Source organism: Macaca fascicularis, chromosome 15, assembly GCF_037993035.2.
Source record: "Macaca fascicularis isolate 582-1 chromosome 15, T2T-MFA8v1.1".
NCBI classification, from domain to species: domain Eukaryota; kingdom Metazoa; phylum Chordata; class Mammalia; order Primates; family Cercopithecidae; genus Macaca; species Macaca fascicularis.
The window spans coordinates 49147018-49164310 of record NC_088389.1 but is presented as its reverse complement, the minus strand read 5'-3'; the positions used below and the strand labels follow the sequence as shown (position 1 = coordinate 49164310).

Sequence of the window (17293 nt, the reverse complement as noted above, 5' to 3'; positions counted from 1 at the left end):
AAAACAGGTATAGGATGTGCAAGCACTATGACACATTATTTCATTTATGTCCATTGAAATAAAGAAACAAACTCAAAAGGGCAGGTAATGTGCCCGGGATTCCATTACTAACAGATAGTTTTATCTCTTCTGTAATTTAGCCGGCCTCAGCCAATAAGCGGGCCAACCAAAACAAGAATCCAGTCATTACTTGTTCCTTGCTCTGTACTTCCTGGGATCTCTCAGTCATTTCTGGAATAGCTTTGGGAGGGAAAAAAGCAGAACTCAGAGCTGCAGTCTGAGCATTTTTCACAGAATTGGTTCATTCTCGTTAGAAAACTTTAGGATTGGAGTGGAGTTTAACTGCTTGAGTAATGGAGTATGGGTAGTTAATAAAATTTCATCTTTGGCATCATTCAAACCTCAGTAAGGGTCCCAGCTCCTGTAGTTTACTCACTGTGGGATACTTTGAGCCTCAGTTTCATCATACGTAATATGTGGAAATAATACCTGTCTCCAGGTTACTGAGAGGATTAAATGAGAAAATGGACATCCAGTACTTATGAAAGTACCTGGAACCCAGTAAATTCTCAATAGATGGCAGCTACTGTTATTTTTATGGTTGTAATAGTCATAGACCCCTGAAGGATCATGTTTACAATGTTACCCACACAGACCTTAGTAGCCTGTGGCTTTTACTTTTCCTTAAACTTCCCTAGCTATTTTTTTTTTTTTTTTTTTTGAAGAGCCTAACTTTGGTAGAAGAAAGGCAAATCTCGGAGACAGAAAAGGAGGACACTGAATTAATGTTGCATTAGATGTCCGGTGAGAGGAATCTTTCAGAGGGTGTCAATTCACCATTGGAGAAGGGATGAACTTCATTTGTACAAAGCAGCGAGGAGTTTACCTTTGCTTCTGCAGATCTAGAGATTTTTCTATGGTGGGGCCAGACAGGCTAGTCCTCCCTAGAGTAGAGTAGGAGAAAGGACATAGGGAGAGAGGGATGCCAGAAAGTTGGAGAGACTGAGGTTAAGGAAGAGAAATCGGACCTAATGTTTTCTCATAAACTATTTAGTTTTACTGCAAGGCAACAGTGGTCATGATGCTGAGGCTGATAGAGGTAACATTTATTGAGAATTTACTGTGAATTAACTTATTTTATTTAATCTTCACACTTACCATATTAGGTAGTTTTGTCATCATTATCCTCATTTTGCAGATGTAAAACTTGAAGCACAGAGAGATTAAGTTAGGAAATAGCAGAGGCAGGATTGGAACCTAGGCTGTCCACTTCAGAACCTGGATTTCAACTTCTACCCAATTCTATCCCTAACATGAGATTAGCACTCAGATCTCAGAGGAAGGAAGAGACCTCTTGATGGAAAATGCAACTTGGGTTTGTTTTCTGTTTTAAGGGAAAAAAATTACTCGTATTTATAGAAAGAAAACCCCCTTGCCAAGCTTATCAACTTTTAATTGCTACTGTAGTTGCTACTCAGAACATCGCCTGGGATTAAGGCAGAGAATAACTGTTAAATGACTGCTATCTTTCTTGAGAGGGGGGAAAAGGCTGTTATAACTCCTCTTCTTAAGGAAATAAAAGATAAAAGATAGACCAAAATGTTGGTCTAACAGCCTGGTTGAGAAACTGTGAGGATCTTAAACACAAAGAGGAAGGGGGCTCAGGCCCTTGGTCAAGAAGACTAGAACCATGTCCGTTTCAGATGATGATGAACTCACTGGCCTAGGGACACGGAAGAAGTACAAGTAATGAAAAGTCAGCCATAGCCCATGTTTACATGAATGAAAACAAAAACCTATTCAGCACTGAAAACAGTATAGGAGAAACCTGTACTACGCTTAATGGCATTCTGGTAAAGAGGAGAAGCAGCTGGCCAGGCTTGACGCCATATTCTTTTCAGAATGGCTGCAGCTATTAGTAAAGCTTCTCACAGTGCATGTGGAACACGTTTACAAGTACGCAGAGTTAATCACATGCCAGAAAAATAGCCATCCTGTGGCACTCCTCCAGCCTCCCTATTTTCATGAGCTGATGACAACTGATAAAGCCAGAAGACAATATTCCTCTGGCCTTTAAAGAGAGCCAGGCAGGATAAAGACACAGTGCAGGGTATATTCTATGCCCAGAAGTTGAAAGTACACTAACTTCAGGTAGTGCTCACAAAAGACTTTTAGAGCTGACAGGTCACTGAGATCACTCAATCTAAGACTTTCATTATTGAGCCAAGGACACTTGGGCTGGGAGCAGGGAACAGCCTAACACCAGTTTGAGAAAGAGCTGGGCCTTACAGATACTCCAGGATAACCCACACCAGGTATCTTATCACCACAGCAAGCCACTTCTCTTCATTTCCCAACAGTCCCTAAGGCTAAGTGACCACTCTTCCTTTTAAAGGTGGATCAATTATATCATTTACCTTTTAATATCTGAAATTTGGCTCATATAAAAATCTATGTAACTATAAATATGTTACAAAGCATCAAAATCATATGCCATTCGACTATCACAGAAATTTTTAAATATGGAAGCATGGTAAACATTTATCATACTTTCCAATGTTACAGCTATAATTCTATTATGCCCTGATTTTTAAGCAAATTAACATTTATCCTAAATGAGTATTTTTAAAATATGAAATGTTTAAATGGGCATACTCAGTAAAAAATATGTAATTTGATATAATAACTTTAAATGACATTTTATTTAAAAAAATAAGCAAGCTTTGACACTACAGAAGCCATTTGAAGAGAAAAAATATAAACATGTAAACATAAATAACAGGACACACAGTACAATGGGAAATAAACAAAACTTCCACTCAATATTAAAATAAAGAATAAAAATGATGCCTTCCTATACATTGTATGGCGCTATTCTACATGTTGTAGAAATACCAATGAACTTACCCACCACAGGCAATATTCCAAGATTATGTAGTCATCAAGGAAAGAGATTCCATCCAAGTGGAAGGAAAGCAATTCAAAAATCAAATAACTACATTCATTTCATTATTAAGTTATTAGAATTAAAACAGAGAATTACTGCATTATAAAAGAGCTGTTGTATTATAACTAAACAACAATTTAGAAGAAGTAAATGACAATTTCAACAGGAAAACTAGAATGTTAATATTAATTCAGAGATCTACTATGCTGTTTTTGTTTTGTTTTGTCTTGTTTTTGAGACAGAGTCTTGCTCTGTCGCCCAGGCTGGAGTACAGTGGCACCATCTCAGCTCACTGCAACTTCCGCCTCCCGGGTTCAAGTGATTCTCATGTCTCAGCTGTAGTAGCTGGGATTACAGGCACACATCAACACATTCGGCTTATTTTTGTATTTTTAGTAGAGACAGGGTTTCACCATGTTGGCCAGGCTGGTCTCGAACTCCTGACTTCAAAATGATCCACTTGCCTCGGCCTCCCAAAGCACTGGGATTACAAGCATGAGCCACCACACCTGCCCTACTACACTGTTGTACAACAAACTTTACTGCTTGGCTACTAAAATAAAGGAGGATAAAATAATATTTTTGTAATTTTTTTGTGAACAATATTTTACTACAAAAATAACCCAGCAGGGTTACAACAAGAATTCATTTGCAGTTGAGGTTTGGCATTAAAAAACTAACAAGAGTTACATTAAAATAATAACACATTTCGTTATGTGGATAGTTTCTCACCTCGTCTTCCTTCAAACACATCACTGATTTCTCTTAGCAGTGTTGACATGTCACTAATTTGGGATTCCCAAGCTTCACAAAACACATCTAGGTTTTCTTTAGCAATTTTACTAGATGGATGCAATGTCAATGTTTCAGCAGCAGAAATTATCTAAAGAAACACAATACACACCTGTGTGAATTTCAAAATCTTAGCCCTCAGAATAACTTTGGAGACCAAAGGTAAGTAAATCTGCTGTTCAATTCAACTCAATAAACAACTATGAAGTAATTTCCATACACAAGCTCCATGTTGGGCAATATGAAGACACACAGTAGGACAAAATTTGCTGTATCTTATAATCTGACCTGCAGATAAATAGTATGCATTATTATATACAAACCTGCATTCAGGGAGCAATTCTCTTCATTCAAGTAAAACTGTTTGAACAAAGTTGTTCCCATAGAATAATTCAAAGAGTTATACTCAGACCATAAAAAGTGTATTGTATACAGAGTAGCAAAGGTAGCAGTAATAGTGGTGGTGGTAGCAGCAGTGGTAGTAGCAGGAAAGGTAGTGATAATAATAAGTAACATATATATACACCCATAAGTAGTTGGTAGATACATGCTTGAGATACTGTGTTTGTGTTTGAGATATATTAATACATTAAAATCACCGAAAATATACAAATAAAATACTACTTTTCCCAAATAAGCATTGTTCCCATCTTTCAGCTGGAAAAGTTGAAGCTCAGAGATACCCAGTAACTTGTGCCAGATCCTATTACAAGTATATACAGAGTTGATATCTAAACACAGATCTACCTGATTCAAGTTCAGGCTCTTTCCATCACATCACACTGCCTCTCACAAAACACTTGTAAAGAGGGCAGAAATCATCCTGGTACTTTTACGTACCACCACATGGGCTGAATAAATGTGTTGAATAAATAAATGAATTGTTGCAGAGACTGCTATGTTTTCATCAAAATCTGTTTGTCTTCCCTCTGGATACACAGGAAGATTACATTTCCCAGCCTCCCTAGTGGAGACGTAAGGCCAAGAGACTGAGTTCCATCCTCACTTGAATGTGGGTCACCACTTCCATCATAACTGATCCAAACCTCCCTCATGCCCCTCAGTGCTCTCTCCCTTCCACATCTGATGGTTCAGTGCACAGGATCCAGTAGGGACTCTGAGGTCCTAAGGGCTAACGAGGCACAAAATGAAAGGAGACCAGATTGCCAAGAGGGAAAAAGACATACCATTAATCAGGACTTAATACAAGTGAGAAATAAACTGCTATTATATTAAGCCTGAGATTTTGGCATTTGGGGTTTTATTTAGTGTTAGCTACTACATGAATGAATTAATGAATCAATTAACATTTTATCTTTCATATAATAATCACTCTCTAACACAAAGGACTTGATGGATGCTAATTGTAATGTAGGCAGAAAATAGATGGCTGGGTTGAGTCTTTACACACCTCCTGACCTGACATTCAATAGAAATTAAACTTTAGCTTCTACCTCAAAATAGAAGCCATCGACCAGACCAACCTACTGAAATCTCCTGATGGCCCATTAAATAAAACACACACACACACAAAGATCCAGGAGCTAGGAATTCAGAGTTCAGTCTTGATATATTCACAGCAGATCCTTCTACCACTTCACCTTCTATTTATGACAACAGTCCTTGATTCTTTCTACCTTCTTGTTTCACAGACCGGGGGTATTATATCAAACACTCATCCAGTAAGTAGTATTTTAGAGAATCCACTATGTGTAAAAATAATACTAGGTGCTGGGGATAAGGTGATAAAAAAGAAGATAAAAGCCCTCTATTATGAAGCTTATACTCTAGTGGGGATTTGGAACAATAAACAAGCACACAATTAAAATATTATAAATTATGATAAGTGCTATGAGGGAAATTAACAGGACAATGTGATAGAGATGCCCATTACTAACAAGTGATGTTGCTGTTCCATGGAGTTTATTATATAAGATTATTCACACACACATATGTATACAACTAACACGACTATTCATTCACCTACTACATACTGGTAGGCACTGTGTCCACATTCCAGGTGCTGGGGAAACAGCTGTGAATGAAACAGATAAATGTCCCTGGCTTCATGGGACTCACCTTATAACAAGCAGTGGGGAGAGACACAATTAAAATAAATTATAAAATATTTTAGAAGGGAATAAAAAATATGTATCAAAATAAAGGGTGAGAATGATGGAGGGCTTTAGGTGGTCACAGTATTTTAAGTTAGAGGGTCACTGAAAAGGTAAGGGAGCTACAGGGAAATCGAAGAGCAGTCATTTGGGATGAGGCAGAAACATTTCTGGAGTGTTCGAGGAATAGCAAGTAAGCCAGAGGAACAGACTGACATGAGCAAAAGGAAGGTGGCCAGTGGCCATGTAATGGATAAGCATAGATGGTAAAATTTTCTTCTGAGTGAGAAAGTCATTGGAGAACTTATAGAAGATTAATATGATCAGGGCCATGTTAGCTAATATATTAATAGTTGGTTCCTTTGAATGAATTACAACTAGGTGCTCCTCCCTCTGGGGTGGGCATAGTGTCAAAGGCACAGCACTTGCCAGACAGATGGCAGTGTTATAAGAACAAGGTTCCCCCCTTCAGGGAAAGCAGGCACATAACTTGCCATGGACTACAGGCTAGATTTCGGCATTGCTCTCCTCTCAACTAGTGTACAAACTGTTCAGTTGTTCCCTCAGTATGTCTAACATTTTAAAGGAAGTATAAAAATAACATTGCCAAAGCAGAGATATCCAGAAATAAATTATCCCAGAGGCATGCTCAATGTCCTTAAATTATCCTTTTGTGAGGCAGATGGCAAAGACTAGGAGTGGAAGCTGAGGCTTTGGGAACAGAAAAAGCTTCTCAAGTTATACACGTTATTAACAACATGCTCTGCCACTATCCTGGGGAAGAAAATATGACTATTCCTAATATCTCTGCTGCAATAGAAACAATAAACCAAAAATTGCAACCAGATGGCAAGCAGGGCCTCAGGATAGGAGCAACAACTGATTGCATATGGCAGGAGAGTCAAGCCCTCCAGTTCTATTGGAATACATTCACAGCCAAGGCAAGAAGAGTGACTCGCATACCAATATTGAAGACACAGTTTCTCCCAGCAAACATGTCTCCTGGTTGTAATAAAGTGTTCAGCAGATAATCATTGTGGAGGTTCATTCATATAATTCCTGCTTTCATGATAAGCCTTTGACACTGTTCTCTACAGGAGAGCATGAGATCATCCCTCCAACATCCAACATGATTCTCCTAGAGGGCACATGCCATCATTGAGTCTAGGTCACTTGCACTGTTCTCAGCTATAAATCAAAGATCCAGGGACTCAACCTCTACTGCCCAATACTGCAAGTTAGGAGGAATCCTTTTGGCTGACAGTAAATAAACGGATATAAATAAAGTATAAATTAAAATATAAATAAAAGAACAACTGCAAAACTTTATTTTACAGCTTAGACTCTAAAAAAGAAGGAAACAGCTGGGCAAGGTGGCTCACACCTGTAATCCCAGCACTTTGGGAGGCTGAGGTGGGGGGATCACAAGGTCAGGGGTTTGAGACCAACCTGACCAACACAGTGAAACCCTGTCTCTACTAAAAATAAAAAAATTAGCCAGGTGTGGTGGCAAATGCCTGTAATACCAGCTACTTAGGAGGCTGAGGCTGGAGAATCGCTTGAACCTGGGAGGCAGAGGCTGCAGTGAGCCGAAATCACGCCACTGCACTCCAGCCTGGGCGACAAAGCGAGACTCCGTCTCAAAAAAAAAAAAAAAAAAAAAAGGAGGAAGCTCTGTCTTTAAACACTTTCCTTAGATTAATTTGACAGGAACAGTATTAAATAAGATGATCAGTTTTAAAAAAGCTTTTGAAGATTATAGGGACAAATGTTACCTCTACTATAGAAAATCCAGAAAAAAACCCCTAGCTACACAAGGATATTGTCATATAGGTATTTTCATATGTATATACATTTCTACACATATGAAATTATGGAAATAATTTGTATACATACAAATCTGTACCCTACTTTTTTCATTTAACATTGAACAGAACATTCTTTCAGTGGTTGCTAATTCTGGTTATCATAATTATTATTTTAACACTATAATGTACTATTTGCCTAATTTAAGATAGTTATTTTGCTTCTGATTGGATCTTTTTTTTTCCCCCAGATATGGACACTTGCTCTGTCACCCAGCCTGGTGTACAGTGACACAATCATAGCTCACTACAGCTTCAAACTCCTGGACTCAAGCTATCCCCCTGCCTCAGCCTCCTGAGTAGCTAGGACTACAGGTATGCACCACTGCACATGCGTAATTTTTATTTTTTGCAGAGACAGGGTCTTGCTGTGTGACACAGGGTAGTCTCAAACTCCTGTACTCAAGTGATCCTCCTACATCAGCCTCGCAAAGTGCTGGGTTACAGGTGTTAGCCACCATGCCTGGTCCCAATTGAATCTTATAAGTAATATCATAACATTGTTTTGTTTGTGTCTTAGTCGCATGTCCTAATTATTACCATGAAACGTATTTGAATATTAGGTTGAAATGTGAATATTACATAACATATGGCTTCTTATGTCATGATAACTTAATCTCCAAACATGTTATAATAAGTACATTGTAAACAGCTTCCTTTAAAATAGATATAAACTAGAGTATTAGTTAAATGAACCAGTCTCCAATATGGCAGATGACCAGCTCCAATGGAAGGTTAGCCATGTTCTGGCACACTACCGACAGAAATTCCATTATCTTTCTTTCTCTACATAGATTTGGACTTTAGTTACGAAGAACCATTTATAGCTTCCATCCACACAATTTGTTACAACGCTCAGATAGGACACAATACAGAAGGAGCAATCTGCTATAATCATACCTGTTGGCCAGTCACCTGAAATGTCTCCTCTGCATGTATACAGGTTATTTCCATAGGTTCTGTCCCAGATATGTGTCGTAACAATCGACAGGTCTACAAGAAAACATGTCTACAGTTAACTTTCACATCCTCATCCTCCACAATACATAGTATCATTTTATAATTAAAAAGAAAATTTTACAAATAAAATTTCTTAAAACCTATTAAAATAAACTTAAACATTTCTGTTTATTAAGAAATGTTAATTAAACTTAAACATTTAATATTCTGGTTACAGAATATTAGAAACATAAGGAACCTTTGGAAGGACCTAGTAGTGTCCTTCCACATATTTTATATATAAAGAAATTTGGCTCAGAGAAGTAACTTGCTCAAGGTCTCATAGCTAAACTATGTCAGAGTTGCTACAAGCTACATGTTCTATCAACACCATCTTCCAATGGAGCTAACATTGGATTAGGCAGACTGGTATAATAAGGAGAGACCCTATATCAGAGGAAATTACTGAAAATCTTGATGCTTAAAACAGAAAATCAGAGAACATTTTTTTTTTCAATGTTAAAAAGATTTGCTGCCGGATTCCTAAAATAAGCAGTTTCCCTATAGTTATAATATTTGGTTTATAAACACAGCAGCATCAAATTTATTAAATGAAGAAGCTATATCTATAGTCATTTTAAGAATGTTCCCCCAGAAGTTTTTAGGCTTCCATGTAAACAAGTAAAGGAGAGGAAGGCAGTTCAATTCGTCTAAAGGTTCCTTTTAACCATTAGTCTTTGAGATTTGGTGAGCAGGGTATGTTAGATTATGTGAAGATCGCCAAATGGTTCATATCTGTGCGTTTATATACATGTTGGCTAGCAATTACCTCATACATATAAGCTATACATGGGTTCAGTTTTTTGTTTGGTTGGTGATATGGTTTGGCTGTGTCCCCACCCAAATCTCACCTTGAATTGGTAATAATCCCCGCATGTCAAGGGCGGGACCAGGTGGAAGTAACTGAATCACGGGGGCAGTTTCCTCCATATTGTTCTAGTGATAGTGAATAAGTCTCACAGGATCTGATGGTTTTATAAACGGGAATTCCCCTGTACATACTCTCTTGCCTGCTGCCATGGAAGATGTGCCTTTGCTCCTCCTTTGCCTTCTGCTTTGATTATGAGGCCTCCTCTGCCATGTGGAACTGTGAGTTCATTAAAAGCCCCCCCCCCCTTTTTTTTTTTATAAATTATCCAGTCTTGAGTATGTCTTTATCAGCAGAGTGAGAATAGACTAATACAGTTGGGTTTTTTTTTCTAGTAGATATCTGACATTTTCAATAGGCAGAAGGCTCAGAATATCAATTAATAAGCCTAACTGGAATTATAACACAAGTGTCAGGTGAAGCATCAGTAACTCATAACTAAGATTTGGAATTGTGTGTCAGATGTCTTCTCGTTGCCCCTCCTTAACTGCTCTCCTCCCTTCTCACATCTGCCATTTGCCCTGGGAGACTGACCTATATTGTCTACACTTATGTGTGGATAATTGGGATTATCCTAATGGGATATCCAGTGGGAAGCCCCATCCACAGATGAACAGAACCAAGGAGAGAATGGGCTTTGACTCCCACGCTCCTCGACTCCCATGCTCCTCCCAGGAGGGTCGCCTTGGGCTGTCTCTGGGCCTAGTCCTAAAATCACAAAGCTCTCAAGGCAGTTCTCTGAAAGGCTTCCACATTCCACATTCCCCTGTTAATGTGGGCCTGGGGTGGTACCAGCCTTGCTACCACTCGCCCCAATTACTGCTCTCTCATGTATGTTTCCCCCATGCCCTGTCTATGCAATTGTAAATAGCTTCTTTATTAAACTCTCTTCAAATTATCCTAATTTGAGTGTGCCATTTCCTCCCTGCTGAGACCCTGACGGATTCAAACAGAAACAAGGTCATACAACATACCTCCATGGCTCTACTCCAAGGTCTAACTTCTCTGAGAGGATAAGGAAAAGAAGATTAAGAAGTTCTTTTGTGGGTCTTAGCACTTTTTTGGTTTTGTTTTAGAGACCAGACCGTTGCAGGAACAGAACAGATACATGCTATGCTTTCAAGATTCCAAAGGAGAGAGAAAATGCTGAGATAAATTGACCCAAAAGTGTATTTGTGTTAACATTCCCACATAATGGGAATGGAATAATGGCTTTAATAAAGCCATTATTAAACTACAATTTCTTTAGCACCTTGTTTACTCACCTCAACAAGCTGCTCTTTCTGTTCAGAGAGTTTACAGGCATATTCAGCCAAAGCTTCTAAATTTCCTTCTACTCCAGTAAGTTTTAATGCTTTTAGAACCACATGATCAGCATGGTATTTTAATAGATCTGCTGCCAGCTGTGTCGCTGTACTATGAAGCTGCAGATGTGTGTGTGGGTGGGGGAGTGGGGGTTGGAGAAGGAGAAGGGTGATGAAGGAAAGAAAACAAACAATAACATTTTGTGACCAAGCACCACATCAGCACTTTAAAACTATTGATAAAGAGAAGCCGCAAAGCAGTTCCATGGGTTCCACTGAGGGGAGGGTGTAAAGTTCCCTGTGTAACAGTAGGAGTTGTGTAGCACTGGTGAGCTTACAGTTTCTCTCAAGGGCAGGAGTGATATCTAATTCATCCTTTAACCCCCTGGTGCTAGTGCTAATGCTGTTTCTAAAAGATGAACTGGTTATTCGCTGAGTAATCTTGTCTCTTTTCCATTCTGTTATCAACCAGTTCTTTCCCATGTAGTTTCTCCCTTAGGTGAAAAATGCTTCTGCTAGTCTTAAAGTTGGTGAGGAATGAAACAGCATTAAGAGTATTAAGAGTATTAAGAGTGCAATATTTAGAGTACTAAGAAAATTGGCATTTTGTGATCATTAATAAGTTCTTTAGCATACTTCTGAAAAAGTACCAATGTGAGATTCAGTCAATTAGGTATTTAACAAAATTTATTAAAAACCTATATCATGGCAAGCACTGTAGCACTGTACTAGAGGCTGGGCATACATGACAAGTAGGACACAACCCCTGCTCTCAGGGAGGTCAGAATCTGTCTATAGTTGCGATCCAGATCTTTACTCTCTACCTCTACGAACAAACTGGGTCCCAGGAAAAACAACAGATTAAAGGGTGACACAAACCCCGTGGTTTTATTGACTTTGGGTGGAATGCATGGCTCACACTGACTGGATATCTTTGGACACTATTACTCCAAAATCTTTTCTTCTTATCTTGCCCTTTTTTTTTTTTAATGACATGACAGGTTATTTTGGGGTTGTCCAAAAATAGATCATTTTTAATAACATTGTTCTCAGAAAAATCTGACTTTGAATTAAATCTATTTGAATGAAGTGACTTCTTTTTTCCTGGAAGTAATCCAATGTCAATTCAAATTAGAGGATTGTCTCCAAAATTAACAACAGGATAGTCTCTACATTCATGCAACTAAGTGAGAATAATTACAGTTAGAACAAAGAAACTAAAATTCACTTTCCTTAGGAAACTAAATGCCACATAAGAACTTAAAAAGATTTTGCTTTGCCAGCAGGACCTTAGAGAATATCTAATGCCAGTCATTTATTTTACAGACTATGAAACAGCTCCACAGAGACTGTATCTTGCCAAGGTCACGTAACTCTTCTCACGTGTAAGAGAGGGAGGCAGGACGAACGCAAAGTTCCTGCTCTATGCCACGTCCTGACAGCAGCCTTATATACATTATCTCCCTTAATCCTTACAAGAATTCTATGAGGTTGACATGGATATACCCATATAAGAGGTAACGAAAATGAAGCCTATGGAAAGCCACTCAGTCTATCACCAGTAGACCATGTTCTACTGATAGTCAGGATTTTAACAATACTTTAGTTAAAACTGAATAGTCTGGAATAAAATGGGTAGGGTTTTTTCTTTCCTTTTTGTTTTATTTTGTTTTTTCCTTGTGTCAAGGGCAGCAGGCTTTATTATAAAGCATAGAAACCCATGTCTTTCTATGTTTAACAGGATGTTTAAATGATTTCAATAGACATATCAGCACCAAGTAAGATGTGAAACAGATCACCATGTATATAATTTATATAAGAAACATCCAAAAACCAATTTCAGCCAGGCATGATGGCTTACACCTGTAATCCCAGCACTTTGGGAGGCCAAGGTGGAAACACTGCTTGAGCCCAGGAGTTCAAGACCAGCCTGAGTTTATAATAGTGAGACTCAGTCTCTACAAAAAATTAGCCAGACATGGTGGCATGCACCTGTGGCCCAGCTACATGGGAGGATGAGGCAGGAGGATCACTTGAGACCAGAAGGTCAAGGCTGCAGTGAGCCATGTTCGCACCATTGTCTGGGCAAGAAAGTGAGACCCTATCTCAAAAATAAGAAAATGTTTTTAAAATTCTAATTTCATTGTCTTGGGCCCTTGACCATCTTCAAGAATATAAAAGAACTAAGCCCGGGTGCAGTGGCTCACTTTGGGAGGCCAAGGCGGGTGGATCCCTTGAGGTCAGGAGTTTGAGACCAGCCTGGCCAACATGGTGAAACCCCATCTCTACTAAAAATACAAAAATTAGCTGGGTATGGTGGCTTGCATCTGTAATCCCAGCTACTCAGGAGGCTGAGGCATAAGAATCGCACTTGAACCCCTGAGGTGGAGGTGGCAGTGAGCCAAGATCACGCCACTGCACTCCAGCTTGGGCAACAGAGTGAGACTCTATCTTAAAAAATAAATAACAAAAATAAAAGAATTAAGAAAGCAGAGTTAAGGGAAAGGAGAGGTCTGTGTGAGGAGGGTCTGTCTGGAGAGCTGCTGGGTGCCCACTGTGACTCCCTCCTCCAGGCATGCCTCAAAGTGGAGGGAGCAACAGGATATAGGAGTTGAGGGGAGGGAGTGGGGGTTGTGGGGGGCAACAGGAAAGCCTCTGAAGAACCACTAAAGTATCCATGAGAGTGAGAGTCTGCTGTAAATGTCTACCAAGCCCAAAGCCATTTGATAAGGGTGCTGGTCACTAAAAACCTTCTGCCTCTCAACTTTCTCTCTTCTGTCTCTATGCCACAACCTAACAAAAATCAACAACAGCTACGTAATGGAGGGTGAGGAATGTGAAAAAGGGAGAAGAGACCACATCTTCCCAAAAGCTCTATCTAATTGGAGCTGGGAAAACAGGGAACAGGGGAGAAGCCCTACAACTAAATGAAGATTTAAATACTGATTAATATATTGGAGGGAACATTCTAAGTTTTCAACTGAGATTGTGTTTTGTGACTTAAAGCAGGAATTGGCAAACTTTTTCTGTAACGGGCCAGAGAGTAAATATTTTAGGCCCTATTGCGACTATTCAACTCTGCGGTTGTAGTGAGAAAACAGTAGACAGTAGGTGCATGGGCAGCACTGTGTCCCCGTACACTCTACTGACAAAAATGGTCCAGTTGTAGTTTGTGAACACCTGACTTAAAGTGACCATAGGACTTTCAATAACCTGAGAGTGGACAAGTAAGTCATGAGATGACCAACTTTTTATTCAGGGAACAGGGAAACCCTCTCAACCAAAGGAATATTTTTTTAAATTTACTTCAGTGAGATAGAATTCATATACAACAAAAGGTACCCATTTTAAAGGTACTGTTCAGTGAGTTTTGATGAACATACACAGCCATGTAACCACCACCACAATTAATTTTGAACATTTCCAACATGCCAAAAAGTCCTCCTATGCCCTTTTGCAGTAAATATACCCCAACCTCTGACATGAGATAGCCACTGATCTGATTTATGTCATTATAAATTAGTTTCGCCTTTTCTAGAATTGTTTTTTTCTAAATGGAATTTTATACATATAATCATTTGTGTCTGGCTTCTTTTGCTTAGTATGTCTTCACTAATTCATCCATATTGTTGCATGTATCAATACTGTTCTCCTTTATTGCTGAATAGTATTTGGTAGAATTATTCCAAAATTCATTTATCAATTCCTCTGTTGATGGAATTCTAGGTGGTTCTTAGTTTTTTGTTACTATGAAGAAAGCTATGAAAATTCATGTATAAACTTTGAGAATGAGGGCATTAATAAAATCATGGCTTCAAAATAACTATGTCAAAGGAAACCTTTTTTTTTTTTTTTTTTTTTTTTGAGACAGGGTCTCACTCTGGCACCCAGGCTGAAGTGCAGCAGCGCAATCATGGCTCACTGCAGCCTTGAGCCCTGGGGATCGGGTGATTCTCCCACTTCAGCCTCCCGAGTAGCTGGGACTACAGGCGCTAACCACCACACCTGGCTAATCTTTTGTGTTTTTTGTAGAGATGGGGTTTCGCCATGTTGCCCAGGCTAATCTCGAACTCCTAGGCTCAAGTGATCCTCCCACCTTGGCCTCCCCACAGTGCTGGAATTACGGGTATGAGCCACCATGCCTGGCCTCAAAGGAAAACTTTCAAAACCATTTTCTAGGCACAGAGGCATACTAATACTAATGCATTTCATACACCCATACAACATGAAAATTAGCAAAGAATTAGAAGAAGCTAAATTTCAAACTATACTTACTTCTTTCTTAAGTTCATTAAGACTGTGACTGATTTTCAAAATACTGAGTTCCAGTTCTTCAGCGATGCTTTTTGTTTTCTTGCTTTGCTAAAAATTTTAAAAAGTATATATGTAGTGTTACCGCATCTCTTTAATCTGTTAATTCCAATTTTATTTGAACTGTAAATTGTAATAAATTTTAATATTATTCTGTGAACTATAAAAGTAGGTTTTCAAAATTTACCTGTTTAAAGTTAGAGTGGAAAATAAAATTTCAGTTTATATTTTTCTTTTTTTTTTTTTTTGAGACGGAGTCTCACTCTGTCGCCCAGGCTGGAGTGCAGTGGCGCGATCTCGGCTCACTGCAAGCTCCACCTCCCGGGTTCACGCCATTCTCCCGCCTCAGCCTCCGAGTAGCTGGGACTACAGGCGCGCGCCACCACGCCCGGCTAGTTTTTTTTTTGTATTTTTAGTAGAGACGGGGTTTCACCATGTTAGCCAGGATGGTCTCGATCTCCTGACCTCGTGATCCACCCGCCTCGGCCTCCCAAAGTGCTGGGATTACAGGCTTGAGCCACCGCGCCCGGCCCACTTTATATTTTTCAATGCTAACTACAAATAGGTGAACTTTTGTTTTTTATTTATTTATTTTTCTGTGAACCTATGGATTATATTGAAAGGTGAACTTTCAAAATCTAATTTTCTTTAATAAATTCATCAAGTCTAAAATTGATCTCTTATTTTCTGCCTAGAATGTCCATGCTTTCACTCCTAACCTAGTTAAAAATTAAAATCCTACTCGTCTTTAAGATCTTACATAAATGTCTTTTTCTCAGAAAGGCTTTTTCAGATCATTCAATCTAAATCAGACCCTCTTCTTACTCATTGTAATCTTTTTGGTCAATAATCATCCCAGTTTGCAATTACATATTTATTTTTTCAGTCCAAACCATCTGGAATTTTTTATTTTTTGTTTGTTTAAAGTCTATCTTCCCCACTAGACCATGAAAGCTGGGTTCACATCTATTTTGCACACCACTAAATCCACAGTACCTGGCATAGCAAACAATAGGTAGTAGAGATTCAATTCTTTGCATGATAAATAAAAATTAAATATCAATACTTCATGAAGCCTTCTTGAGCCCTCTCCCTAATATAAGTTTGTCCTCCTTCAAACCGTCTCAATGCATAGTCTACGCCTTCTCTTAGGATACCTACAAAGCTATTTGTACTTGTCTCACCCCTTCCCACAAATTTCTTTATTGTAAAATTCTTGCAGACAAAGATTTTATCTTATTCATCTTTAGATTTATGGTGCTTGGCATATAAAAGGTACCAATAACAACTGCTGAAAAAAATGAATGAACGAAAAACACATCTAGCATGCAGGATCAGAGATCTGAGTGCTTGTGAAATACGCACAGGGTAAATTTGCAAAATTTCTGACATTTGCTAATTGCAAATTTGAGTATTAATAGAATCACATTCCCAACACAGAGTATTTCATCACAAGCAACTCTTTATAGTGAGTGTTGGACTTAAAATTTAACACTGAAGCAATCTACACTTCAGATTGTGTATCACACAGATAATTCAAACTAAACACAAAACAATGCTCAAGTCTCTCACACCACTCTACTTTAGGGCAAGATTCCGTGTTAATAAGAATATGTGCACTACTGTGATGCCCAGAAAATATCTGAGAAATCTGTGATTCATATCTATGTTCATTCATAAATTAATCTATTTACAAGGAAATCAACTGCTGCTTCTTTCTTCAGTCTCAGCCATATCCACCCTCCTTCATCATCTTTACTGCCAAAGCTTTGTTCATGACTTCCAGATTTGTACTATGGCTGCTGTATATTGTAAGCCATGTTAAATACTTTTTTGACAGAGCCTGGGCCTAAGAAATAAATAATCCTAGAGACATATCCCAGGGCTCTGTCTCTCCATTTTGCAATCCACCTGCTATAAGAGACTGTGTACACACTTCTTATGCTGTCCCATTTCCATCAGTCTTGGCCGTTCATTCTTGCCCAAATAAACTCCTCTGCTTGAAGCACACCAACAGCCCATTTAAGGCTCATAGAGTGGCCGCCCACCAATTTTAGACCAGGAATTTGTGCAAGGGTGAAAAGCTTTTACTT

At 38.8% G+C, this 17293-nt stretch overlaps 1 protein-coding gene across 2 annotated transcripts in view; it reads right to left on the bottom strand.

Moving 5' to 3' along the window:
• Positions 1-17293, bottom strand: part of CTNNAL1 (catenin alpha like 1) — a 72805-nt gene that overhangs the window by 21450 nt on the left and 34062 nt on the right. Inside the window, exons 8-11 of one of the 2 annotated variants that reach the window (XM_005581116.4) lie at positions 15165-15251; positions 10851-11009; positions 8619-8711; positions 3680-3830 (exon numbers count right to left, since the gene is read on the bottom strand). In XM_005581116.4, the coding sequence (XP_005581173.3) occupies positions 3680-3830; positions 8619-8711; positions 10851-11009; positions 15165-15251 (490 nt within the window). The remainder of the gene's footprint in view (positions 1-3679; positions 3831-8618; positions 8712-10850; positions 11010-15164; positions 15252-17293) is intronic. The other variant, XM_065530254.1, reaches the window with a different exon arrangement.